This window comes from Sus scrofa, chromosome 13, assembly GCF_000003025.6.
Source record: "Sus scrofa isolate TJ Tabasco breed Duroc chromosome 13, Sscrofa11.1, whole genome shotgun sequence".
In the NCBI taxonomy this organism is placed as follows: domain Eukaryota; kingdom Metazoa; phylum Chordata; class Mammalia; order Artiodactyla; family Suidae; genus Sus; species Sus scrofa.
Window position 1 is genome coordinate 32,777,582 of NC_010455.5, and position 27,316 is coordinate 32,804,897.

The 27,316-nt window shown below is 51.8% G+C and overlaps 4 protein-coding genes across 6 annotated transcripts in view; all 4 read right to left on the bottom strand.

Annotated features, from left to right (window-relative positions):
- Window positions 1-13,182, bottom strand: part of IFRD2 (interferon related developmental regulator 2) — a 34,093-nt gene extending 20,911 nt beyond the window's left edge. Inside the window, 3 exon segments of the mRNA XM_001925104.5 lie at window positions 12,662-12,734; window positions 12,737-12,904; window positions 13,147-13,182. Coding sequence (XP_001925139.3) covers window positions 12,662-12,734; window positions 12,737-12,904; window positions 13,147-13,182 — 277 coding nt within the window.
- On the bottom strand, window positions 13,262-19,414 carry HYAL3 (hyaluronoglucosaminidase 3). 3 transcript variants are annotated; one of them, XM_005669570.3, is made up of 4 exons: window positions 18,876-19,414; window positions 14,353-15,263; window positions 14,059-14,148; window positions 13,262-13,959 (listed from the first exon to the last, which is right to left on the bottom strand). In XM_005669570.3, the coding sequence occupies exons 1-4, from the start codon at window positions 18,970-18,972 to the stop codon at window positions 13,684-13,686; spliced, it is 1,374 nt and encodes a 457-aa protein (XP_005669627.1). In that variant the 5' UTR covers window positions 18,973-19,414; the 3' UTR covers window positions 13,262-13,683.
- NAT6 (N-acetyltransferase 6 (GCN5-related)) lies at window positions 16,203-17,069 on the bottom strand. The gene is given in 1 exon segment (NM_001003663.1): window positions 16,203-17,069. A coding segment is annotated over 1 exon segment (867 nt).
- On the bottom strand, window positions 20,554-23,124 carry HYAL1 (hyaluronoglucosaminidase 1). Its single transcript, NM_214441.1, is given in 3 exon segments — window positions 20,554-21,120; window positions 21,294-21,383; window positions 21,675-23,124. Coding segments are annotated over 3 exon segments (1,308 nt in total). The 5' UTR covers window positions 22,575-23,124; the 3' UTR covers window positions 20,554-20,802.

Here is a 27,316-nt window from a genome sequence, read left to right on the forward strand (position 1 = left end):
GATCGAACCCGCAACCTCATGGTTCCTAGTCGGATTCGTTAGCCACTGCGCCACAACGGGAACTCCTTTTTTTTTTTTTTTTTTTTTTTTTTTTTTTAACAGTTGTACCTGCAGCATATGGAAGTTCCTGGGCTAGGGGTCGAATCAGAGCTGCAGCTATGGCCTACACCACAGCCATGGCAACACCAGATCTGAGCCCCATCTTCAGTCTACACCACAGCTTGCTATAATACCGGATCCTTAACCCACTAACCAAGGCCAGAAATTGAATCCACATCCTCACAGAGACAATGTCTGGTCCTTAACCCACTGAGCCAGAACAGGAATTCCTGCATCTAGTTCTGATTTACCTAGGTGGGTTTATACCCTCCACGGCTCTCCTTAGTTAGCCCGTTGGAAATTTATTCTAGCAGACTAAGCCAGACAACCTAGGGACATACTGAGCTGCAGCTAATGAAAATTCTTGATTTAAATTTTTACTTATGACCTTATTAATATTGTTAGCTATATTATTTTTTTAAATACTGCCTGTTTTACAAAGTTGTAGTTTCTTGCATCACCAAATCTGTGACTGAGCCTCTGATAAAGTGATGATATACAGTTCCATATGAGATCAATGACAGTGTAATTCTGGATATGGGAAGAAGCAACAAGAGGGAATATTCTCCTCATAAGAGACTAGAAGACAGGTAGTCCAGAGATTTTTGCTACTGTTAATAAAGCCCAGTCTAGTAGTAGCACATCAAATGGCCTACCAATGAAATCTTTCAGACCTAGGAATGAGCATTCCTAGTACCATAGGACAAAATGGTCATGAAATTCCCCCAAACCATCGTCAAATTTATGACTGTAAAGGGGCCCTGCTGACTGGAAACTAGCACTTATCTACCTTTATAAGGATTATATCATGAACCACTGCAGTGGCTGACCTTCAACACCCCCTGAAAGGAGTTCAAGGTGAAAAATCAGCAATGAGGTAGGCGCTCTGTGCTCTGAAAAAACCTGGCAGAACAGACCTTTAGATATATATTTTTAGGAAAGAATTTTTATGAGCCTAAATTTGTGCATCTTCTCATATCTAGAAAAGCACTAAACCCACTAACAGTGACATGCACTTTGGCCATTAAGGAGTGATGTGAAAGTCAGAATGAAGTAGCTGTGGTTCAGACATCCAAAGTAATACTAGGTGGCATAATGGGCATAATTTCAGACAAGTCGTTGTATTCCTGAGAGTTTAAGTTTTATAAGCTATGTCAGACTTGATGCCACCAGCCATTCTCAAAGCAGCATCAGCTGGCAGCTGGGAGCAGCAATCTCAATGGGTTTTTTTTTTTTTTTTTTGTCTTTTCAGGGCTGTAACTGTGACATATGGAGGTTCCAAGGCTAGGGGTGTAATCAGAGCTGTAGCTACCGGCCTACGCCAGAGCCACAACAATGTCAGATCTGAGCCGCATCTGCAACCTACACCACAGCTCACAGCAACACCTGATCCTTAACCCACTGAGCGAGGTCAGGGATCAAACCCACAACCTCATGGTTCCTAGCTGGGCTCCTTTCCACTGCGCCAGGTCAGGAACTCCTGTAATCTCATGTTTTAAAGCTCTCCTTTTGTAACAAATTATTAGACAATAAAGTTGCTTTAGATAACACATTAACAAAAAGAGAAGACGTGTAGGCGTTCCTATTGTGGTGCAGTGGAAATGAATCCGACTAGGAACCATGAGGTTGCTGGTTCAATCCCTGGCCTCACTCAGTGGGTTAAGGATCCGGCATTGCCGTGAGCTGTGGTGTAGGTTTCAGATGCAGCTCGGATCTGGCATTGCTATGGCTGTGGTATAGGCTAGCAGCTGTAGCTATGATTCAATCCCTAGCCTGTGATATGCCTCAGGTACAGCCCTAAAAAGGAAAAAAAAAAAAAAAAGGGAGAGAGAGAGAGAAGATGTGTATGATGACCAATAATATATATATATATATATAATATATAAAACCAATAATAATATAATGACAAATATATATATACACATACACATATATAAAACCATGCCAAGTGGCTCCATTCCTTTGGACATGTAGCTGAAAAGTAGGGCACAGTTCTGAGTCCTTGTACAAAAACCAGGAGAAGTTCCTCAGCCTAGACTAGTTTTCTATACAATTGGCTTGAGGTTGGCCTGGCTGCCTTGAGCAGTAGCTCCCACCACTTTAGTAGTGGAAAAAGCTAAAAAGCTTACCTTAGTAAAGCCACTGGAAGTCCAGACCCCGCACCAAGTATGAGGGATTCTGGAGATTGAAGGCCAACATTGGCTAAAAGGAGACCATCTCTTGGCTCCCCACCACAGGTAACTCTCAAAACATACTGCACCCTCGATCCAGCCATGCTTAGAAAGCCCAAAGCTAATATATTCTTGTTCTGAAAACTTCAACCAGGTTTATGACTATAGACCTGACCTAATAGATCAGGCCATAGAAAACCCTGAGGAAGGCATTTCCGTCGTGGCTCAGCAGAAACTAATCTAACATCCATGAGAACATAGGTTTGATGCCTGGCCTTGCTCAGTGGGCCAAGGACCTCGTGTTACCATGAACTGTGGTGTAGGTCAGAGGCTACAGCTGCAACTGGAAGCCTAGCCTCAGAACCTCCAACCGCTGCGGATGCGGCCCTCAAAAGACAAAAAAAAAAAAAAGACAAAAAAAAAAAAAAAAAGACAAAAAAAAGAAAACCCCGAAGAAGAATGGTTTATTGATGACAGTAGTTTCATTAAGGACAGAGTCAAGAGGGCTGGGTATGAGCCCTTCGGGTGTCATAGGAGCAAAACCTTGGCAGGCTAACGCTTTAGCCCAGGAGGCTGAACTGAGAGCTCTAACCCAAGCCTAATCTCAGGAAAAGGAAAAATTATTATTATTATTTTTATTTTTTTGCTCTTTAGGGCCACACCCACGGCATGGAGGTTCCCAGGCTAGGGGTCGATTCGGAGCTGTGCCCACCAGTCTATGCCACAGCAACACCAGATTCAAGCTGTGTCTGTGACCTACACCACAGAAGGAAAAATTATAAATACATACACAGACTCTAAACATGCCTTCCTTGTTTTACATGCCCATGCAGCTATCTAAAAGGAAAGAGCACTTACAAAAGCAAAAAAAAAAAAATTCCTTTGTGGTTCAGCAAGTTAAGGATCTGGTGTGGTCACTGCCAAGGTTCAGGTCAGTATTGCAGCGCAAGTTTGATCCCTGGCCTGGGAATTTTCACATGCTGCAAGTGCAGCCAAAAAAAATCCCTTGTAAATTATGGAGCTGAGATTTTACCACTTATAGAAGCAGCTCAAAGACCAAAACAAGAAGCAGTCATTCACTACTGCAAATAACTACTGTGGCCACTGAAACGTAATTTCTCAAAATTATCCAAGGAAACAATAAGGGAGGTAAGGAAGCAAAGAAAGCATCCCTGACGCCCGTAACAGAAATGGCACTGGGTCCATCCCTTACCCCATCTAATGTGATACCCAAGTACTCAGCTTCTAAAGAGACCTGGGCATGAGACAAAGGGGAAACTAAGGAGACAGATGGCTGATTGGACACAGATCAAAAATTGCCTATATCTCTTTCAGACCAATGGACAATCGTTAAAGGGCTACACGATTCTATGTGGGGAGAGATCCATTGTCTACAATTGTTTTTTGACTTTTTATAGGGAAAGGGCTTCCAGATACAATCAAGAGCATCACTTGAGCTTGCACCCTCTCTGCTACTCACAATCCAGGAGACAACATCAAACCACCTCACCTTTTGTTAGCCCAGTCCAGTGACATGGGACTTACCCAGGAGAGGAGTGACAGATTTCACTCAGATGCCCTCTTTCCAGAGCTTTAAATACTTACTAATTTTTTTAGATACTTTTACTGGGTAGATAGAGGCCTTCCCCACCAGAACAGAAAAGGTAACTGAGGAGTTCCCATCGTGGCGCAGTGGTTAATGAATCCGACTAGGAACCATGAGGTTGTGGGTTCGGTCCCTGCCCTTGCTCAGTGGGTTGACGATCCAGCGTTGCCGTGAGCTGTGGTGTAGGTCGCAGACGCGGCTCGGATCCCACGTTGCTGTGGCTCTGGTGTAGGCCAGAGGCTGCAGCTCCGATTTGACCCCTAGCCTGGGAACCTCCATATGCCGAGGGAGCGGCCCAAGAAATAGCAAAAAAAAAAAAGAAAAGAAAGAAAAGGTAACTGAAGCGGCTAAAGCACTTCTGAAGGAAATTATTCCTAGGTTCGAGATGTCCTGTCATCTCCAGACTGACAATGGGTCTTCGTGCATAGCAAAGGTCACGCAACAGCTTTCACAGGCTTTAAAAATTAAACACCACCTCCAGGGAGTTCCAGTCATGGCTCACGGAAATGAATCTGATTAGTATCCATGAGGACACAGGTTCGATCCCAGGCCTTGCTCAGTGGGTTAAGGATCCAGCATTGTCGTGAGCTGCGGTGTAGGTCACAGACATAGCTCGGATCCTGCACTGCTGTGGTGTAGGCCAGCAACTATAGCTCCAATTCCATCCCTAGCCTGGGAACCTCCATATGCCACAGGTGCGGCCCTAAAAGACAAACAAGATACCACCTTCGTTTTGAAGGAGATAGATGGGGCCCAGTCTGAGCAACTGTAATCTGTTCTCTGTGGACAAACAACTTCAAGATAAACTCTGCATCCTGTTGGACAAAAGAAAGATCATCTCTTTCTCATTTCTGAAGTCAAGGAGACCTCCAGAACTGCACACTTGAAGAAAGGATCCTTGGGGGTCAAAGAAAGGAGGTGCACCAGACCACAGTATATCCTGTCAACTTCCCAGAGACCCCTGTGCTAAAATACATCCTGAAGGCGGGGCCCTGAGTCAAGCCAAAGCCAGACGAAGCAAGATGACTGGCCAGAGGAAGCCTGGAAGGAGTGCCCCCATACAAGTGATTTAAACGATCTCCAAAGCACATGTTGATCTCTTCCTCTCTTGCTTTTTCTCTGTGTGTCTTTCTCTCTCCCTTTCAACTGCTCCCACCCAGCCTGCCTGTGCCTGTTTTCTCCCCACCTATCTCCTCTCTCTAAACAAACATTTAATTGCCTCACTACCCTCAGTCTCTTTGCAGAATTCTTTCTCTAAAGGGACAAAGTTCTGGGAACCTACATCAAGTGGTTAGGGTTTAGCATTCTCATCCATCAGCCACCCGAGAACACATTTGTTCTGGAGACCTCAGTCTTCAGAAAAAGTGGAACAGGCTAATCACGACCTGAAGAAAACCTTAAGCAAATTCTGTCAGGAAACATCAGAACCATAGTATCACCTGCTGTCAATAGCCCCCTTAAGGGTCAGGGCAGCCCCTAAAACTACTAATCCAAGCACCTTAGAAATGACAGACAGATGGAATTCCCATCACAGCTCAGCAAGTTACGAATCCAACCAGTATCTATGAGGACGAAGATTAAATTCCTTGGCCTTGCTCGGTGGGTTAAGGATCTGGTGTTGCCGTGAGCTGCAGTTTTGGTCACAGACATGGCCCAGATCCTGAGTGGCTGTGGCCAGCCAACTGCAGCTCTGATTCGACCCCTAGCCTGGGAACTTCCATATGCTGCAGGTGGAGCCCTAAAAACACACACAAAAAAAAGAAAGAAAAAAAGAAATGACCTACAGATGGCCATTCCTCACCCTCCATGTGACTCAAAAACCTAAGCCCATCTTAAATACATTATAAACCTAGGCCACGTCCAGAGGACTATATAAGAATATGGCAATGGGAGTTCCCTCGAGGCTCAGTGGGTTAAGGATCTGGCACTGTCACTGCTGTGGCTTTGGGTGCAGCTGTGGCATGGGGATTCCTGGTCTGGGAACTTCTGCATGCTGAGTGTGTGCCTCCCCAGTCCCCCCCACCGCCCCACAAAAAAAAAGAATATAGCAACAGAATTCAGTCCTCTCCAGTTAACAGTCCCAGTCACTCCATCACTCCACTGTAAACCTTGGGGACTGGATGCTCTCCCCCGCCCCCTTTTGACCGCCCACAGCATATGGAATTCCCAGGCCAGGAATCAGATCTGAGTTGCAGTTGCAACCTACACTGCAACTGAGGCAACACCAAATTTTTAACCCACTGTGCCAGGCCTAGGATTAAACCTGTGTCCTGGTGCTGCAGAGATCCCGCCGCACCACAGCAGGAACTCAAAAGTTTCTTTTATTGCACGGCCACAGCTGTGGCACATGGAAGTTCCCGGGCTGGATAATGAACCCAATGAACCAAAGCTTTGCTAAGTACCCCTCCTCCAGGAGTTAAACTCCAGGGAGTCACTAGTTGGGTCCATTTGTCCAGGATTAAAATGTCTCTACTGGAGTTCCCGTCGTGGCTCAGTGGTTAATGAATCCAACTAGGAACCATGAGTTTGCAAGTTCAATCCCTGGCCTTGCTCAGTGGGTTAAGGATCCGGTGTTGTTGTGAGCTGTGGTGTAGGTCACAGACCAGCTCGGATCTGGCGTTGCTATGGCTCTGGCGCAGGCTGGTGGCTACAGCTCTGACTGGACCCCTAGCCCAGGAACCTCCATATGCCACAGGAGCAGCCCTAGAAAAGGCAAAAAGACCAAAATAAATAAATAAATAAAAGTCTCTACTGATTGGGTCCATTTGTCTAGGATTAAACTGTCTCTACTGACATGTTACAAAAACACACAGTCCAGCCAAACCTGTGAATCTGTCCCTTTCCCCAAGTCTTTGCAGGACACAAAGAATCTTAAACAGCCTGAAAAATCCAGGTGGATAAGTGAACTTGTCTAAGACCTGATGCTTTTACCCAAGAAGGACAGAAAAACTTCATAAACCTAGCAGAAGGAAAAAAAAAAAAAAAAGTCCAATTGTAGGGATGACAAACTGACATTATAGCAGTGTTTTGTTTTTGGCTTTCAAGGGCTGCACATGCGGCATACGGGAGTTCCTAGGCTAGGGGTCAAATGGGAGTTGTAGGTGCCAGTTTACACCACAGTCACAGCAACTCGGGATCCGAGCCACATCTTGGACATACACCACAGCCCACTACACACTGGGCTAGTTGATTAAACCTGAGATTTACTTGGTGGCATCCTGGAGTGAGATGCCTGTTTCTTAGAGTATACATGGTTACTACGGTGGAGGGTAGCTGCCCACCAACATGTCCTTCGAAACTTGTCTCACACTTATCAGAGCCAACAAGACTGCTAACTCTTTCTCTTACTAATTTACAGAGCTCCCTTGATTCACTGGTCAAGGTGGTACTTACAACATGCTAGCCCTGGATTATCTATTGGCAGAACAGGGAGGGGTCTGTGCAACTGTCAATACTTCTTGTTGCACATACATTAATACCTCTGCTCAGGTAGAAACCCACACTGAAAAAATTCAACAAGCCACCTGGCTTCAGCTGACACCCATTAATCTGGGCAGGGGAAGTAAAAACTGGTTCTTTGTTCTTCTGGATAAAAAACTTCCTGACAGGAAGTTTTCAGCTTCTTATAACCATTCTCTTTTCAGTCATACTGATTTATGCTGGATTTTGTCTAGTGCTCTATTGTCTTCCTTACTGTTAAAAATCTGTGACTGGAGTTCCCGTCGTGGCGCAGTGGCTGACGAATCCGACTGGGAACCATGGGGTTGCGGGTTCGGTCCCTGCCCTTGCTCAGTGGGTTGGCGATCCGGCGTTGCCGTGGGCTGTGGTGTAGGTTGCAGACGTGGCTCTGGCTGTAGACTGGTGGCTACAGCTCTGATTCGACCCCTAGCCGCGAGCCTCCATGTGCTGCGGGAGCGGTCCAAGAAGTGGCAAAAAGACAAAAAAAAAAAAAAAAAAAATCTGTGACTAAGACTTTTGATCCCAGAGAAGGACCTGGGACCAACAAATTCAGATCTTCCATTTTAAAAACAGGACAGAGTTCCCACTGTGGTTCAGGGTGTTGAGGATCGTTATTGTCTCTGGGGTGATACTGGTTCGATCCCCAGCCTGGTGTAGTGGGTTAAAGATCTGGCATTGGAGTTCCCGTCGTGGTGCAGTGGTTAACGAATCCGACTAGGAACCATGAGGTTTTGGGTTCAGTCCCTGGCCTTGCTCAGTGGGTTAACGATCCGGTGTTGCCGTGAGCTGTGGTGTAGGTTGCAGATGCGGCTCGGATCCTGCGTTGCTGTGGCTCTGGCGTAGGCCGGTGGCTACAGCTCCAATTAGACCCCCAGCCTGGGAACCTCCATATGCCGAGGGAGCGGCCCAAGAAATAGCAAAAAGACCAAAAAAAAAAAAAAAAAAAAAAAAAAAAAAGATCTGGCATTGCCACAGCTGTGGCCTGGATTTAATCCCTGGCCTGGAAACTTCCACATGCTGTGGGCACACCAAAAAAAAAAAAAAAAAGAGAGAGAGAAGTCAAAATGGAAAAACATATTAAACTTTAACCCTAGGATTTAATTTGATTTGATTTTTGCTTTTTAGGGCTGCACCTGCAGCATATGGAGGTTCCCAGGCTAGGGGTTGAACTAGAGCTGCAGCTGCCAGCCTATGCCACAGCTCACAGCAATGCCAGATCTTTAACCCAATAAGCAAGGTGAGGGACTGAATGCACATCCTTGTGGATATTAGTAGGCTTCATAACCCACTGAGCAACAACGGGAACTCCTAATCCTAGGGTTAACAAAAATATACTTACTAATCACTCATGATGTAACCTGATTACAGTGACTACAATAATATTTTTACCAGCTCCTGCCTTGTTTAGTCTATTTGTTTAGTTTTTTGTCTCTGGAGCACAACAGTTTTCCAGATAAGATGATGGTGATGCAGAGATTGAAGGCACTCCTCAGAACAGACCCTGCTGACTAACAGCAGAAATCACCTTGGGGCCTCTTAATAAGACAGGGCAAGAGCTCTGTGGCCTCAGTTAGGTAGGATTTGCAAGCTCCTTACCAGACTGATGAAGCTATGGAACATGGACATAGCTTCCACATTGCCTTTCATCTTCCCAATAAAGATTTTTTTAGGGTCCACATCAACCAGGGGGGTGATATGAGGTAGGAGGTAAATGGACCCCAGGCTGAGATCAGCTGGGACTTGTTAGGCTGAGTAAATTGGACCTTGTGGGAGTTCCTGTTGTGGCTCAGCAGAAACAAGTCTGATTAGTATCCATGAGAATGTGGGTTCAATCCCTGGCCTTGCTCAGTGGGTTAAGGACCCAGCGCTGCCATGAGCTGTGGTGTATGTCAAAGACATGGCTCGGATCCCACACTGCTGTGGCTGTGGTATAGGCCAGCAGCTATAGCTCTAATTCCTCCCCTAGCCTGGGAACATCCACATGCTGAGGGTGTGGCCCTAAAAAGCAAAAAAAAAAAAAAAAAAAAAAAAAAGGAGAAGGAGAAAGTTAAGGAGATAGTTGAAGGAGTTGAAGGAGAAAGTTAATAGCAAGAGGCTGAGCTCTGCTGGAGTATAAAGATAAGATGATCACATTAGTCACTCTTGAAGTCAAGACTTCTCTGACTACACATGTGCAGAAAGACTCCTAGGGGGTCAAAAAGAGAGGAGACATCAGGCCGTATTAAGTTCTGCTAACCTTTGTGTAAGCCCTTGTGCTAGAATCCATCTTGGGTAGAAGGCCAATAGGTGCATGCAACTATTCACAATAGCCAAGACATGGAAACAACCTAAAAGTCCACTGACAGATGAATGGATTAAGATGTGGTACAGGAGTTCCCCTCGTGGCTCAGTGGTTAGCGAATCCAACTAGGAAACATGAGGTTTTGGGTTCAATCCCTGGCCTGGCTCAGTGGGTTGGGGATCCAGCGTTGCCGTGAGCTGTGGTGTAGGTCGCAGATGCAGCTCGGATCCCGCGTTGCTGTGGCTCTGGTGTAGGCTGGCGGCTGTAGCTCCTATTAGACCCCTAGCCTGGGAACCTCCATATGCCAGGGGTGCAGCCCTAGAAAAGACAAAAAGACAAAGAAAAAAAAAGATGTGGTACATGTACACAGTGGAATACTATTCAGACACAAAAAAGAACAAAATAATGCCATTTGCAGCAACATGCCTTACTTCATTTATTTTCATACTAAATGAAGTCAGAAGGAAAAAGACAAATACTATATGATACCACTTACATCTGGAATCTAATACATGGCACAAATGAACCTATCTATAGAAAAGAAACAAACTCATGGACATGGAGAATAGACTTGTGGTTGCTGAGGGGGAGGGGAAGGGAGTGGCTTGGACTGGGAGTATGGGATAGTAGGTGCAAACTATTGCACTTGGAGTGGATAAGCAATGAGGTGTAGCTACACAGCACAGGGAACTATATTTAATCACTTGTGATGGAACATGATAGAAAATGAGAAAAATCATGTATATATATATGTATAACTGAGTCACTTTGCTGTACAGCAGAAATTGACAGAACATTATAAATCAACTATAATAAAATTTTTTAATTAAAAAAAATAAAACAAATTAAAAATTAAAAATAAATAAATAAAAGATGTATATGTGTATCTGGGAGGGCCCTGGGTCTGATCATGTGTGAGAAATAAACCAATCGGCCAAAGGAAAACAAAGACCCAGAACTGCCCCCAAATAAGTGATTTAAACTACCTCTCTAAAGGCTTGTTAGCAGAGCTCCCGTTCTGGTGCAGAGGTTAACGAATCCAACTAGGAATCATGAGGTTTCGGGTTCGATCCCTGACCTCACTCAGTGGGTTAAGGATCCAGCGTTGCTGTGGCTGTGGTATAGGCCGGTGGCTACAGCTTCAATTAGACCCCTAGCCTGGGAACCTCCATATGCTGAGGGTTCGGCCCCAGAAAAGACAAAAACAAACAAAAAAGACAAAATAAAGACTGGTTAGCTTACTTAGATACAGCCTGGTGCTAATAAATCACCTTTCATGCACATTCCTCATTCAGGATGATGCCCACACCAGCACTCTTCTTTTGGGTGTGTATTACTGCCTTGCCTCTGTCTTAAGTAAATAAACTACTTCTCGGAGTCCCCCGCTGTGGCACAGTGGAAACTAATCCGACTAGGAACCACGAGATTTCGGGTTTGATCCCTGGCCTTGCTCAGTGGGTTAAGGATCCAGCACAGCCGTGAGCTGTGGTGCAGGTTGCAGACACGGCTCAGATCTTTCATTGCTGTGGCTCTGGCGTAGGCCGACAGCGACAGCTCCAATTCAACCCCTAGCCTGGGAATCTCCATATGCCACAGGTGCGGCCCTCAAAAGACAAAAAAAAAAGAAAAAAAAATTTTTTTTTAAATTAAGTAAATAAACTACTTCTCTGTGTGCTCTCCCACAAGTCCTGCTTGGCCTCTGATAATAAACCTTGTACCTGTTTTTACAGTTTTTGCCTCCTTGAAACATTCTTGTTTTCAAAGGGGGCAAGAATCAGGGCAACTCTGCTTTTAGCCTCTAGCTGGTCTAGTGGCTAGGTTTTCGGGTTTTCACCTAGGCTGCCCAGGTTCAATACCTAAGCAGGGAATTAAGATCTCACTTCAACCCATCACTCACTGTTCTCTCTCAGAGATCATAAGGATCATACTGAGCCTTCCCACAACAGAACCCTACCATATATCCTCTGCTGTGGCTCCTCTCTAAAGTACCTAGAATTATCTATTATTAAGTATCTAACGCAAATTTCCTGAGCTGTTTTACAGATGTTAAAATCACCACCATAATGGAAGAAATTACCTACTTACTGACCATGAGTGGGAAGCTCCCAGACTCACTGGCACATAAGGACTGATAATGTTAACACCTGTGACCTGTTACCTCACCATTAATCAATCAGATAATTGTGCAAGAATGATCATATACCATAGGGACACCCCCCCCCCGCCCCAATCCCTCACCTGGCCTGTAAAAACGCTTTACTGGAAACCCTTTGAGGAGTTTGGGGGTTTTGAGCACCAGCCATCCCTTCTCCTTGTATTGACACCTTACGGCAAACACTGCACTTTCCTTCCCACAAGCCAGTGTCAGCAGATTGGCTTTACTGCTTGTAGGCAAGTGAAACCAAGTTTAGTTCAGTAACACCCGCACCCAAGCCCCGTGAAAGAGGTTGCCAAATCTTAACTGTGCCTAACAGGCACCCCATCCCTGTAGAGTAAACATATGTGTTTACTGCACCACTATATGCTTCTTTCTCCAGGTCTGACCGAGCTGATAAGCGACTCTCAGGGCTGCCTCATGCTCCAGGGCACTCATCCACCTTCTAGGGCCAAGCAGCCCAGGACCAAAATTTGCACCTTCCCTATCATCCTCTCTCTCTGCTCTCTGGGATAGGCCAGGCTAGCCCAGTCCAGGAAAGGATCAAGTCTCGGCGAGGGGGCTGGCTTCCTGCTCTGTCCGGCTAGATTGTCCGGCAAAGCAGGCAACTGGAGTAAAGAAGCAATGAAAAAACCAACCAATGCCAGTAGGTACGGACAGGGTCAGGGCCAAGAGAGAGGGCTCCAGGCAGGCGGGCAGCACACTCAAGTTGGGCGCACACGTGGCCGCTGACTCCCGGGGCACGTGCCGACCACGGAGGAGCTGCAGAAGGTGGCACCAGACTGGTCAAAGCAGGAGTCTCTTGCCCAGGACCCTCCGGGACACCGACGGGAACCCACGCAGGGGCCCCTGCTCGGCGTTCCTCAGTTTCCCCGTGACGCCCCACCTACCTCCTCCGCGGCGCTGGCCGCCTCTGCGGGGCGCGTTGCCCTTTCGGGCGCGGGGCATGCCGGGAATCAGGTGCCCGACGGGCGCGGGGTCAAGGACCCGGTGGGTGAGGGCTCCAGACCAACGAGTCACCGGCCAGTGCACTGAGCTGAGACTTGAGCAGACGGTGGAAGCCACACGCCGCGCGCGCCACCATCTTCACCAGGCGCCTCACCCTGCCAAACGGGTCGAAACGCCCCGCCCTGCTAAATGGGCGGCTGGGAAGGCGAGTCTCTGGCCACTTGGTTCAGCTCCACATCCACGCCGGTGAAACTACTATTCCCAGGATGCTGCGCGCACAGATTACAGCGGGCCGGCTGGGCGCAGGGCACCTAGGGAATTGTAGTCTACTCTGGGGACCCATACCCACAAAACTCTCTAGCTGAACTCTGCACCCACAATGCCCTGCGCTTCCCCTCCTCCCATACAAACACGTGTAGTCGTTAACTCTGAAGCTGCTCCCTTGGAGCTGCCCACCGTGCATGACCGGCAGCTCTGGGCATTTGCAGTTGGACCCTCACGACGGGAAGAGGGTGGGTTCTGGTAGAAATGGGGATAAAACCTCAGTGAAGAAAAAGTAACTTTATGATGAAAGCAGGATACAGACAATAGCTTAGCACTGACACATCTTAGCCAAGCTCATGGGGCCAACCTTTCCCTGAACGAGTCGTCCCTGACCTCTCCATGGACTCAGTGAGGTGTAGAACAGAGCCCTAGGCTGGCAACCCTAACCTTCTGGAACATTGACTTTTCTTGGGGCTGCTTCCCTGTCATCAGGGATCAGGTGAGCTCACAGGGCCTCTAGTTTTAATATAGTGTGTTTCCTCTGGCCTCTCCCACTCCCCAGGGATCCCATGAGAAGTGGGGTGTGTGAGGGGAGAGTTGACTGTAACGTAAATAGAAGAAGAGTGAGACAGAGTCCTCCCTCCAGGACTGGAAAACTGGCAGCAGGAACAAGAAGGTCCGGGACAGGTGACTCCTGGCTTTACGTTGCTTCTTCAGGCCCAAGCTCAGGCCTGGGCTCCTGACAGGTAGGGCCAGCCCAGCCCCAGTAACAGCGGCAGCTGAAGGACTCCCAAGCTCCAGGGCTGCCACCTGGGTGCAGGTGCAGAAAGACTTTCAGCTGCCCTGGGTCTTGCCAGGCACAACGGCCATGACCATGGCACCGCTGGTGACTGCAGGCCATGGCTGCCCTGGTAACGTTGATCACGTAGGGGCCCAGGGTGCCCACTAGGTAGTCACGGAGATGCCAACACTCCTCCTGAGGAGAGGGGAGGAATATATCAATGCTCCTGCTCCATGGCCCTGATATGGGATGCCAGCATGGGCTGTGTGGCAGGCTGGACAGGGCAAAAATCACCTCAGAACTGGAGAAACTCAGATCTCCCCAGAGCACCACGCCGGCTGCCCCCAGTGCAGCACTCACACCAATGGTCTGCACAAGTTCATCCTGGAAGCAGAGAGCTGCTAAGCCAGATCTGTGCTGGCCAGATCCATCTGGGCCTACCTCCACTTTCATGGCTCACTGCCATGATCTGATCCCACCTCTAGAGTAGGGTCACTTGGCCCTGAGCCTCTGAGTGGCGTCTCAGGCCCTTCACTCAGAGAACATCATGCCACCCACTCAGACCCCTAGACTTAAGCTTTCACTTACCTGGGACAGGAACCTTCCAGAGTTCCGGTGTGTAAGGCGGGCATAGGCCAGGACAGGCAGGGGATGTGGGTGTCCAACAAGGGCCACACGGAAGGCCTCCTCCAGGCGGTATCGCACAAATGCCTGGTGATAAGCAGGTGGTAGCCCGGGTGGGAGGTAGATGCTGGGGAAGAGGGCACTGGAGGCAGCCCAGAGCCAATACAGCTGGGTGTTGCGGGCCAGGGCAGCTGCATGGCAGTGGCCTGTGTAATTAGAAGCCGTACCATGCCAGCCATTGCCACAAGCTGGGTAGTGATAGAAGCCCCAGAGCCCATGGGGCCGCAGCATGCGGCCTAGCCGCAGTGTGTCCTCCATCAGTGCACGGGCTGCCTCTTCAAAGCCAGCACGGGCCTTGCAGAGCTGCTCCTGGGGATCCAGGTTGGGATATACCCGCTGTGCCCAAGCACAGGATGCTGCCTGATAGGCTTGGCGGCGGCCCCAGTTCCCAGCCCAGAGTGGACACCATTCCTCCCAGTCCAGCACTGCCAGGCCAGTGAAGCCAGGTCGCAGGCTGCGGTGGATCTGATAGGCAGCCCGTGCCAGGTGGTGGTCAAGGGACACAGCCTGGGGGATGCCGCCATTGTGAGCTGTGCCCCTAGGCCCAAAGTAGGGATAGAGGCCGAGCTGGTTCTTGTAGAAGATGGTGATATTCTGGCCGTGGAATCGTTGACCATGGTTGGCTGTGATGCCCAGGGCCTCTAGTGGCAGGTGAACGCCAAAGCGGGCCTTACAGCGTGCTGAGGGCACGTTCCACAGCACACAGAAGGGCCGTTCAGGGGCCCGCAGCAGGGGCTGGCCACACCCCAAGCACATGGCCACCCCTAGCACCAGGGCCAGGCCTAGCTGCATGGTCATGCCCCAGGGATGGTAACCTGCAGGAGAGAAGGGATGTGAACTTAGAGTCCATGGCCACACCTTCCACACAGCAGAGAAAGCTGGGAAAACTCCAGCTCCTCCCCATAAGGAAGGGAGGTGGGGGGAGAGCGGTCCCCAAGGGGTCTCACAGGCCTCTCAGAGCAGCCACAGCCCAAGCTGGCCTGGGCAGCTCCCTTTCCATGTTGTCCGTCTCTGTCATGGCATCATGGTGCCTTCTGACACCTCCCTCCCATGATTCTCACAAACCCCCTTCTTCCCTCTGCTCATCTTGCTTCCTGCCCCAAGAACACTCAACCCCAACCTTTCCTGGCTTAATTCTACACAGCACTGAGCTGTCTGCTACGACATCTCCTCTGGGAGGTCTCCTGTATCTCCAAGTGGAGTGAAGGCACTTGAGCTCCCACTGTCCTGACATGGATCCTGCCACTGTATGCCTGCCCTGTCCCCTGGGTTGAGACCCTATCTGTCTGTCTAGTTCACTACTGCCTGTGTCCAAACCAGTGCCTGACACACAGTAGGTGCTCAGTGAATGGTGATGAGTGAATGTGGAAGGAAACAGACACTGTGTCCCCCGGGGCCTGGCAGAGTGAGAGGAGCAAAAGGCAGATGTCCCTCCATCTGTGGCCCTAAGGCCAAGGTAGATATGGGGGCTCCTGCAGAGATAGGGGAACTGAGCCAAGGCTGGGAGGTGAGAGAAGGAGGTCAACAAATACACTGTCACAGCCACACCCAACAGAAGCCTTTATTCAGCCACACTAAGCACTCTGAGCCACAGCCATGGAGCCACCCTCTGGCCCCCCTTAGCATTCAAGAAATATGGGTAGGCTAAAGCTGTCTTCAGGGGCTAGAGCTGAGGGATGGCCAGTGGGCTTAGGCTACTACTGTCCTGGGCAGTGAAAGGACCCAGAAAGTCAGCATCTTGCCCTAGGTAGACCTCAGATGTCTTTCTCCATCCAGAATATGGGGTATCCTCTCAGGTCTTGGTATTGTGTCTTCAGCAGGCTTTGTGGAAGGGGCCCTGCTGGAGGTGGGGGTAAGGTGGTCACAGGCTCAGGCAGGGGAGGGGGGGGCGGCACTAATGGCCCCCTGGGGGCTCTTGGGGCAGACTGGGCAGTCAGGCTAGGAGCCTTGCTGGGTGGCTGGGGAAAGGGGGCCTTAGGGAAGGCACTGAGCAGGGTGGCAGGCAGCCGCCGACTGGTGAAGACCAGGCCCTGCACAGGCTCACCCAGATGGTAGCCCAGATGGGCATAAAAGTGCAGCTGGTCATGGGTGGTGAGGTGTAGCCGGTGGAAGCCCCGGGCCTGAGCAAAGGCCTCGAGGCCCTCCATGAGGCGGCGGCCAAAGCCACGGCCCCTCAAGGCCCGGGCCACCACTACTGTCTCCACTAGGAGGCTCTGGGGCCGGTCCAGCACGCGTGAGAGGCGAGCATGGCCCACCACAATGGGGGGTGCCCCCGGCATGGGATGGGGGCTCAGCAGCATCAAGCAGAGGGGGAAGGCATCTGAGGACTGGCCCAAGGAGTGCAGGCGGGAGGCACGGCTGCGGGGCCACTGCTCGTTGATGAGGTCAGCACAGGCATCCAGGAGCTCAGGTCGGCAGTGCACAGGCTCCATGGTCAGCTCAGCCAGGTTGGGGACTGGGGTCTCCTCTGGCTGGCGTGCAGGATCCAGGGTCAGCTCTGGATGGCATGCGGAACCCAGGGTCAGCTCATCTAGCCTGGGGCTCAGAGTCAGCTCTGGCTGGTGTGTAGGATCCAGGGTCAGCTTGGCCAGTTGGATCTCAGGGTCACCTCTGGGTGGCATGCAGGATCCAGAGTCAGCTGGGCTGGGTTGGTACTCAGGATCAGCTCCACCTGGTGTACAGGGTCTAGGGTAGGGGTCAGCTTGGCTGGGCCAGGGCTCAGACTCAGCTCTCACCTACATGTAGGATCCTAGGCTCAGCTGAGTCAGGCTGGGAACCGAGGTCATCTCCTGCTGGTTTGCAGGTGGCTCAGTGCCAGATTGGGGGTTAAGACCCTAGGCTCCAGCAGTGGTATCTCCTCAGACCTTAAGGGTGCCTCTCCTGTGGACAACAGCCATGCTGGGCTGAGCCATAAGGGAGGATGGAGTTGGGGCAGGGAGTGGCTGACAGAGTGCTAGCGAGGGCCATGCATTCTGGAACTGGTGGGCTGCATTTTGTCCCCATATTCATCTGATGGCATAGGTGACCTGGAGGATCCCATCCCCTATACCTGGGGGAGCTGACTCAGGTGGAGAGCAGAGGGGACGGGTCCAAGGTGCCCTGCCTTACAACTGGACAGAGGCTGAGGGCTAAAAGCTGGGGCAGAATCCCAAAAGTCCTAGCCCCAGCCTGCTCTGGTTATAGCTTTGTCCTCCCTAGGACAGTTGATCTGGCCCTATACCATTGCAGCTGGCTGGCCATCAGACAGACCATGCAAACTAGACACCACAACCCCCTGAAAAAACCCATTATTCCCTTCAGAGGGAACACAGCTGCCCCAGGACCTCCCCTGTCCCACCCTTCTCCCTACTCCAGGTTCCAGCCTCTTTTTTTTTTTTTTCTTTTTTCTTTTTCTGCTGTCCCCATGGCACATAGAAGTTCCCAGGCTAGGGATCAAATCCAAGCTGGAGCTTGACCCATGCCACAGCAGCAGCAATGTTGGGTCCTTAACCCACTGCACTGGGCTGTGGATCAAACTGGAGCCTCTACAGAGACAAGTCGGATCCTTAACCCATTGTGCCACAGTGGGAACTCCAGTCCCAGCTTTTTTTTTTTTTTTTTTTCCCTGCTTTATTTAGGGCTGCACCTGGAACTTCCCAGGAAGGGGTCAAGTTGGACCCTGCAGCTGCTACTATGTGGGATCCAAGCCGCATCTGCAAACTACACCACAGCTCATGGCAATGCTGGATCCCTAACCCACTGAGCAAGGCCTGGGATCGAACCCGCGTCCTCATGGATACTTAGTTGGATTTGTTTCCACTGCACCACAAGAACTCCTCAGTCCCAGACTTTTTGAGTACCTGGGCCATGCCTGCCACCTAACTGATCCTGAGACACTATTCACTCATGCATCCAGCTCAATTTTCCCTTCCTGGATTGCCTCCCCTGCCTGGGGCACAGAGTCCATGGCCCCCTCCCAACACTGCCCAGCTCAGGACTCTTTGATTGGGCATGCACCCTACTGTCTCCTCAGCAGGGGCCCCAGCAGCACTAGCAAGGGGCCTGGATCACATAGCACTGTGACTCCTGCCGGCTTGGTTCCCCACTGGCCTGAGTTTCGTAGCCACCCTAGATAAGAACCACAGCTTCCTTCCTACATCCACGGGGTGCCCAACTGCCACCAGGTAGGGGGCCCATACCTCCCACCCCCAAGCTCCATTGTTTGTCCATCCTATCCCAGGTTCCTGCTGGCCGGAGGGCCTATGTGGGGGATTGCTAGCAGTAGGTAGCCACTGGGCTCCACCCTTCTGCTAACCTGCTCCACAGGGAATGCCTTGGGTCCCCTTCCCCGTAAAGCCCCCTGAGCTTGAGGCCAGTCCACACTGGTCAGTAACAGCAGCCCCCTCTCCTCACACCACATCCCATTAAGAAGGCTAGAAGTCCCTCACCTGCATCAGCCACCTCCGCAACAGCTGCATCCGCGGACCAGGAGGTAAGAAGCCTCAAGATCCGCCCCTGGGCCTGGAGCCCCCAGACTTCCCCCATGGGCTTGCCCGCTTCTGTGCTGACCCCACCCACTGTGGGCGGGGCTCCCGAATCCCCAGAGAAAGCTGCAGTCTCTCCAGCCTCGGTTTTCCCCTTCCTCCCAGTGGGTGACAAACCGTGGAGTCTGGGGGTGGGGGCTTTGGGTGGGTGTGGCTCGGCATGCTCTGGGAAGAAAGGTCAGACGCAAGAGGGGCATGCAGTGAGGCTTAGTAACTTAAGGACTCTACGCCCTCTGCGGACAGGGAGAGCCGGGAACAATGAGGAGAACACGCCGCGCGTGGGGAGGAAGCAATACTGACATGTTGACGCCGGGCTCCGGGATGCTCCGCGTCCTCACTCCGCACGGCTCCGTATCTCGCTGGCTCTGGCTCTGGCTCTGATTCTTCCCTCTCTCGGCGCTGGCCCCTAGCGGTGCGGCGGACGCACTGCAGCCGTCCCCGCCCGCGGCGCACCACCCGGTCGCGGCGACTCCAGAGCGTCCAGGCCCCGCCCCCTGCCGGGCGCGTAATAACGCAGACCAAACCCAAAGCGGGTTCAATGCTAGCTCCACCTCTGCCCCTCCCGCCTTTGCTTTTCCAGGCCCTGCTCCAGTTGAGTTCGGACCGAGCTCCGGGTCCATCTCGGGTTGGCTGGACTTCCGTCTCGCCCCGCCCCAGGCCCAGATAGGTCACACCCCAGCTCAGCTTTTTCTTGGCTTACGCCGGTATCTCCCTCCAGCTCAGCATGGTAGTAGCGGTCAGATCGAGCTGCTTCCTGAAATTGAGGACCCACCCAGGGAAGCAGCCGCCCTTAGACAGACATGAAATCTGAGTGAGAGGAAAGTTTTCCTGTGCTCTTTGGATCCCAAAGCATGCACGTTTTAGGCGCTCAATAACAGCCCTTGGGGAGTTCCTGTCGTGGCGCTGCGGAAGAGAATCCGACTAGGAACCATGTCGTCGCGGGTTCGATCCCTGGCCTTGCTCAGTGGGTTAAGGATCCGGCGTTGCCGTGAGCTGTGGTGTAGGTCGCAGACGCGGCTCGGATCCCACGTTGCTGTGGCTCTGGTGTAGGCCGGTGGCTACAGCTCCGATTAGACCCCTAGCCTGGGAACTTCCATATGCCGCGGGTGTGGCCCCTAAAAAAGCAAAGTAAATAAAAAATAAACAGCTTCTTGAAGTAAGAATCATGTCTGCTTTGTTTGTGAGGCTAGTACCTCTGAGCAGATTCTGCATGCCTGTGGTTAGGCCAGCAGCTGTAGCTCCGATTAGACCCCCTAGGCTCTGAGAACCTCCATATGGCCCACCTGCTGCCGTAAAAGGACAACAAAAACAGATGTCGTACAGGGCTGGTTACCACCAACACACAGTGGGAGCCAAGGGGCTCTACCTCTATAGCCGTCTAGACAGCCTGGGTTTGAATCTCAGCTTCTCTTCTCTATTGTCTGGCTGTGCTACTGTGGGTAAAGTGCTTTCCCTCCCTCTGTGTGTCTCAGTGTCCTCACAGCATCGTGTTAGGATTTCACAATTAAGTCAGCCTACTTAAAATGCTTAGCACAGGACTTGGAAAGAGTATACGTCCAGTAAATATCAGTTCTTATGATTGCTGCAGTTTAAAGACTGGCTTGGGGTCTCTGGAGGAAATAGTTCTGATCCTACTGGGCGGGTGCCCAAGGCTCTAACTCCTCATGCAACTATCCTGGTCTGTAAGCACATGTGCATGTGCTAGCATACGCTCATGACAGTGGCTGAGTGTACTTCTGACTGTGATCATGACTCCTGTGACTGTGTCTGTACTTGAGAAAGCCATAGCCAGGCCCAGAGTGCATTAGGAATCAATGTATGCATGTGCCAGTCACCGTGTGCCCTGCTGCTCACACCATGTTCCCCTCCACCCAGGGTAGCAGCGGCATTGGAACTCCTCAGCCATCTGCACCCGATCCTTGAGTGAGAGGGCACCTTGGAGAGTCAGAGGCCCACCACCAGGTGTGGGCTTGATGGAGAAACTGCTGGGGTTGAGAATGGGGAGGGCCTCGGTGTGGCTGGGGCGCCGGACACAGCGGCCATGGCCAGAGCACACGGCCTGACTGCACAGAAGAGCCCCGCTGGTTACATTCAGGATGAAGGGCCCCAGCGTCGTGTCGACATACTCCTTGATGGACTGGCATGATTCCTAGATGGGAGAGGGAGTGTCAGGGACACCATGGCCAGGCATGGGTCCACCTAGGGCACTGAGGCACTCACCTGCTGGTCAGCCAGGACTGCAGGGGTAAGGGTGGGCCAGGGTCTCCCCAGTCAGCCTGGCAGCTGCCCCCACCCTCACCCCCATCCTGAGCCTGAGCTCACCTTGGTTCTTGTGTTCTCCCAGCTCACCCAGAGCACCACTCCTGCTGCCCCCTGGGCTGCACTCTCCCCCAGGCTGTGTTCCAGCTCCTCCTGGGGAAATGATAGCATAGCTCTGTGGGGCCTCCCCACAGCAGACTGCTGTGACACTCCTGGATAGGACAAACAATTCATAACCCCCACCTGGGGCTGCTCTAGCCCTGCTGGCCGGTGGTAACCCTGCCCCCACTCTAGCTTGGCACACAGTAGGTGCTCAAAGAATGTGAAAGGGAAATGGATGAAAGCACCCCAAGGCTAAAGTGCCCCAGGGCCGTGTGGCCTCAGGTACCAGATTAACTCCTAACAAGATAGGCTATAACGTGGACAGGGTCACAGGAGACTCACCCGAGACAGAAGGCGGTTAGTCATGTCGTGGAAGATCTGGGCATAGGGCAGCACTGGCAGATTGGGGTCCCCAGCAGCCGCGGCCACACGGAATGCCTCATTGACGCGATGCTGCACATACAGCTGAGTCTTATTCGTGCCCTCCAGTGCTGAGGGCAGGTAGATGCTAGGATAGAGGGCACGGCTCTGGCCCCACAGCCACCCTAGTTGGTCATTCTGGGCACTGACTCCTGGGGGGCACTGGCCTGTGTAGTTGGAGCTTTGAAAATCATAGTTATAGCAGTCAGGGAAGCCATAGAAGCCCCAGAGCCCATGAGGCCGCAGTGTTTGTCCCAGCTTGAGGGTGCCTGCCATCCAGGTTTGTGCAGCTTCCTGGAACTGGTCCTGAGCTGCTGCCTCCACCCAAGGAGCTGGCCAGTCTGGGTGCTGCTTCTGTACCAGTGCCCGCGAGCGCTGCCGGTAAATGTCCTTGGCATCCCAGTTGAAGGCCCAGCGTGGGCGCCATGCCTCCCAGTCAATGACCGCCAACCCTGAGAAGTTGGATTCAGGCATGGCAGCCAGGATGTCCTTGAATGTGCGGTTCAGGTGGACATCCAGGCTGGCATTCTGGGGCAGGCCACCAAACACAGGCTCCCCAGCAGATGTGTAGTAAGGGTAGGTACCCAGCTGGGAGCTGTAGAAAATTGTCATGTTGGGGCCGCGGAAGGTCTGCCCTGGGTTGACCACCACCTCAAACACACTGACATCCACGTCCACGCCGTGCCTCTTCAGACACCACTGGGTGTTTGCATTCCAGATGGTGGTGAATGGCCGGTTGGGTACCACAGGGTCCCTGGATCCTTGGGCCACGCTGAGCAAGTTCAGGAAGAGGGTGCAGATGGGAAGCAGGTGAGCTGCCATGGCACAGGGCAGGTCTAGGGAAACCTGGCCAGGGGAGGCAGAGCTGAGAGCAGGCTTTGAATTCTCTGACCCCTACCGAGAGCAGGCAGGCCAAGTCCCTTGCTCATTAATCCATCTCTGTTCTGGTTTCAGAGAGCTATTGACCAGTGGGGCTCAGGGAGGTCAGAGGGCAAAGGAGAGGCACTGAGAGGACCATGACCACTAGAGGGCTCATATGAGTTGCCTCTTGGGCAGGCCACTGCCCTCTCTCTCCCACAGGCCTAGTCCTGTTCTAAGCTTGCCCACCCGCCTTCCCAAGGGCCGCAGAAACCATAATAGCTATCTAGAGAAATGCAGCTGAGGGCTAGGCCCTCAGCCTCCAGGCTGACCGGCTGACAGAAACAAGTGGGGGCTTTCCTGTCTCTTCCCCCAGGAATCCTGGCCAGCCATTGAAGGTAAGGATGCTCAATGACATAGGAAAGGTCAGCCCAGCCCTCCTTACACCCCCAGTCTGCCCACTTGCCCCTGCTGACCTCAGGGCTGAAGGGCCTCATTCTCCAGATTTCCTGACCCAGGGGTGAGGGCCTAGGCAGGGCTCAGCAAGAGTTCAGCAAGATTCTGTTCCTTAACTCTGGTCCAGCTGCAATGAGACTCGGAAAAAACTGCAGCAGGAAACTCTGAGCTTTTATGGGGAGTCACCCCGCCCAGTCTCGGGGCGGGCTAAGGGGGTGGGCCCTGGGCTGGAGGGCTGGCTCAGACAGTGGAGCCGACTGTGCACTCCTAGCAAAGTGCTCTTGGTAGGAGGTAGGTCTGGGCTGGAAGTGACCCCTCCCATTCTGTCAGCACTTGAGCTGGACTTTGTGCTTTATTTGGGATGAGGTGGAGTGAAGGCAGTACAGGAGGTCAGTCAATCCTGGTGGCAGATAGGATTGGGCAGGCCTGTCTGCGATACTGGCGTCTGGGTGCCTTCCCTGCAGGGCTGCATTATGACGTCTGTGGGCCCTAGGTATTTTCGCCTTTGTTGGCCGCTTCCTCACAATATTTTTAAAATATTTTATGACTATATTTGTATAAAGACATATAATCCAAACTGAATTCATTATTACTTATTAATTATTAATATATTTTTTCTTCTGATTAAAAATTTTTTCTTTTTTTCTTTTTAGGGCCACACCTGTTGCATAGGAAGTTCTCTGAGCCATGGTTGCCAGCCTACATCACAGCCACAGCAATGCCAGATCAAACCCACATCTGTGATCTGTTCAGCAGTTTTCAGCAACCCACTGAGCAAGGCCAGGGATTGAACCTGCATTCTCATGGATACTATGCTGAGTTCTCAACCCACTGAGTCACAATGGGAACTCCAAAAGATTAAAACATTTCTCTGGGGAGTTTCTGCTGTGGCTCGGGGGTAACCAACCAGACTATTATCCATGAGGATCCAGGTTCAATCCCTGGCCTTGCTCAGATAGTTAAATATCTTGTGTCACTCTGAACTATGGTGCAGGTCATAAACGTGGCTCAGAACTCACATCACTATTGTCTGTGTAGGCCAACAGCTGCAGCTCCAATTCAAACCCTAGCCTGGGAACCGCCATATGCTACAGGTGCAGCCCTAAAAAGAGGAAGAAGAAAAAGCTTTCTCTGGGCCCATATAAGTGTCATGGCCCTGTACCTACTGGGTAAGTCACCCCTGCTTTAGGGACCTGCATCTGAAAGGCACTCTGTTCCTCTAGTCAGGGCTGTATGTGTTGTCACCCTTTGTATATGGGCTGGGTCAGTGACTGTGTCTTTGTGAAGCCCCAATGGGTGGACATCTGGGCCTCTCCAGAAATTCCACTAGAGTCAATATGTGTGAGTGTGGGACCTGGTACCTGGGATTCTGTGTGTGCTTGAGACACAGACATCTTATGTGTCTTATGACTGTGAGACCCCATGTTTGTGTGACCACACGTATGAGCATGGATGTATCACTGATGATGAGTTTATTCATTCCTATGTGATTTTCCTTGTTTGCTGATTCAGACACTAGTAGCTGAGACCTGCTGGGTGCCCAGGCCCAGGCTTGCCTGCTAGAGTTGGGTGAAGGAAACATTATGTCCCTGGCTCATGTGAAAGCACTGCCAGGGTCCATAGCCAGTCTGAACTTGAGCTCATGGCCCCCTGGCATGGCGCTTACTGGAGCAGTGACAGTTGGCTACCATCTGGATTGGTCTTCTAGGCCGGCTTCTAAGCTGGCAGTGCTAAAAGGGAGGAGGGCCTAGGTGCTGCGGGCTGTGGGCACATCAGCCACCACCTAGGCATGGGATCCAGCCAGACATGGTAGCTGTGAACTACTGCTACTAGCTCCGACTAGACCCCTAGCCTAGGAACGAACCTCCATATACTGCAGGTGCGGCCCTACAAAGCAAAAAAAAAAAGGAGTTCCCATCGTGGTGCAGCAGAATCAAATCTGACTAGGAATCATGGTGAGGTTGTGGGTTCAATCCCTAGCCTCGCTCAGTGGGTTAAGGATCTGGCATTGCCATGAGCTGTGGTGTAGGTCACAGATGCAGCTTGGACTCCACGTTGCTGTGACTGTGGCAGAGGCCAGCAGCTGTAGCTCTGATTGGACCCCTAGCCTGGGAACCTCCATATGCCCTGAGCGTGACCCTAAAAAGACAAAAAAAAAAAAAAAGAAAGCAGGTCTCAGAGTGATGACTATGTCAGAGAAGCTAGCAAAACTCCCAAGGGCTGAGGGGGCAAGAAAACGTCAAGACCCCTTCTTCCTGAGGCTCAATGCTCCATGCAACTTTCTGAAACTGGGGTGAGTCGGAGGTCACCCCCAGAAACCTATGGCTGCGTTGGCACAATCCAGCTAACCAGCAGGCCAGCATTCTCTTGCTGGCCTCAGTCCCAGGGAGAAGCCTAATGGTGGAATAGCAGGAAGAAGCCTGGCAGCCCAAACCCCTCCTCCACCCCAGGGCCCTGCCCACAGGCCTGCTCCTGCCTGGTGGCTGGTGGCTGGTCCGATTGGTCCAAGCAGTATGTGTGCTCGGGGTCAGCCCTGCCTGCTGTCTGGTTGTGTTCCCTCAGGCTCCTGAGTCATCTCCCTATCACCCACACCCAGAGGACAGCTCCAGCCATCCCCAGGCTGCACTTTCTCCAAGGCTGTCTTCTAGGCCTTGCAAGGGAAGCGATGTGAGGTGGTCACAGGTATGGCAGGGTCACAGCCATGTAGAGGTCACAGATGTTTGGGAAAGATAACAGCTGTATAGGATCACACATGTGGGGGAATCACAGCTTTGCACATAGGGGGTTTCAGGGGTCATAGCTAGGTGGGCAAGGTCACAGCTGGGTGTAGGGGTCACAGCTCCTCCTTCCTTGTCCTCCCTCTGCTGGCTCTGCCACCTCGTGGCTTTATTGTCCAACACCTGAGTCTCCAGCAGGCCTCTCCCCACCTTGGTCACAAGCAGCTGGGAACCCTCCCTGCTGGGTATCCTCTTCCTCCATGTGATTTGACACCTCCTTCCCAGGGCTACCACCCAACCCTCTTCTCTCCATCTCTGCCATCAGCAGCCAGAGGGACAAAGGATCCCTCTGCAATCTGAACTGATATTGATTTGGTGGGGACTGCTTCTCCAGGCTCTGACCACAGCACCCTCTCGCCTGCAGGCTTCTCTGGGGAGCACTCTCCACAGTTCAACATCTGACTTGGTCTTGGCATCCAACATGTGTCTGACTTTACACTGTCATTCCCGAGGATGGTGGTGTTTGTTGGTTTTTCATGGACAGATCTCCAGCACCCAGCCCAGTCCTGGCACACGTGTGTGCTCATGTGTTCACTGAATAGGTGAGACAGTCACCACAATGGAACAAAAGCTGTGCCCCAAATAACACCCCAGCCTCAAACTCTGTGCTGCTTTGTTCCCAGCATCAAGCTTCCCCTTCTCCTTTCAAAACTCAGTGTATTTTTTCCCCTTTTCATTTTTGGCCACCCCACAGCATATGGAATTCCTAGGCCAGGGATCAGTTCCGAGCTGTAGTCAAGACCTAAGCTGCAGCTGTGGCAGCGCTGGATCTGTAACCCACTGTGCCAGGGTGGGGATTGAACCTGCGTCACAAGCACTCCCTAGACACCACCGATCCCGTTTCGCCACACGGGAACTCCTCAAAATGCAATGTAGAAAAGCACTTCCTCGTGGTTACTTCCGAGTCCTTGCAGCTGGGGTGCCCTCCTCACCACTCAGCTGTTTCCTGAGTCTGATCCCTCACCTCAGAGCTAGTGTTTCCTGAGGGCAGGGGCTCAGTCATCACTGACAGGGACAAGAGGACCCCGGTATGGGTCTTACGCTGAGGGGAGGGACAGAGACCCACCCAGGGTAACTCGCTTCAGAAGCAGAGGGAGGGAAGCAGGTCAGAGCTGATCTGCTTCTCTCCTCTGGGACAGCTGTGGACAAGCTATGCTCTCCCATGGCTGGGACAGAGCTGACCATGGAGGGTCCTCGTCACCCCATCATCCTCTCTGCAGTTGTACAGGGACTGGGCCTCAGGACCCAGACCCCAACGCCCTGCTTGCCTCCTCCCGACCACACCTAGTGGAGGACTCTGACGCAGATGGGCAAAGTGCGTGTGGCTGAAGTCCATTTCCCTTGCCAGCAAGGCACGGAGGAGACACCCTTGTCTGTGAGAATAGCAGGAAGGAGTGGTCTGGCTACCTGCCCAGCCAGGGAAGATGAAACATCCGCTTTCCCCTTTCTCCTTGGGTGGGCAAGGTGAGGTGG

What these genes read in the sequence shown, in the direction of transcription:
- HYAL3 (XM_005669570.3), bottom strand. Translation starts at nt 18,972, where the DNA reads ATGGGGGAAGTCTGGGGGCTCCAGGCCCAGGGGCGGATCTTGAGGCTT. An exon ending in CTGGAAGGTTCCTGTCCCAG is followed by an intron (nt 14,149 to 14,352) that starts GTAAGTGAAAGC and finishes CTCTGCTTCCAG; the next exon opens with GATGAACTTGTGCAGACCAT. An exon ending in TGAGTTTCTCCAGTTCTGAG is followed by an intron (nt 13,960 to 14,058) that starts GTGATTTTTGCC and finishes CCCTCTCCTCAG; the next exon opens with GAGGAGTGTTGGCATCTCCG.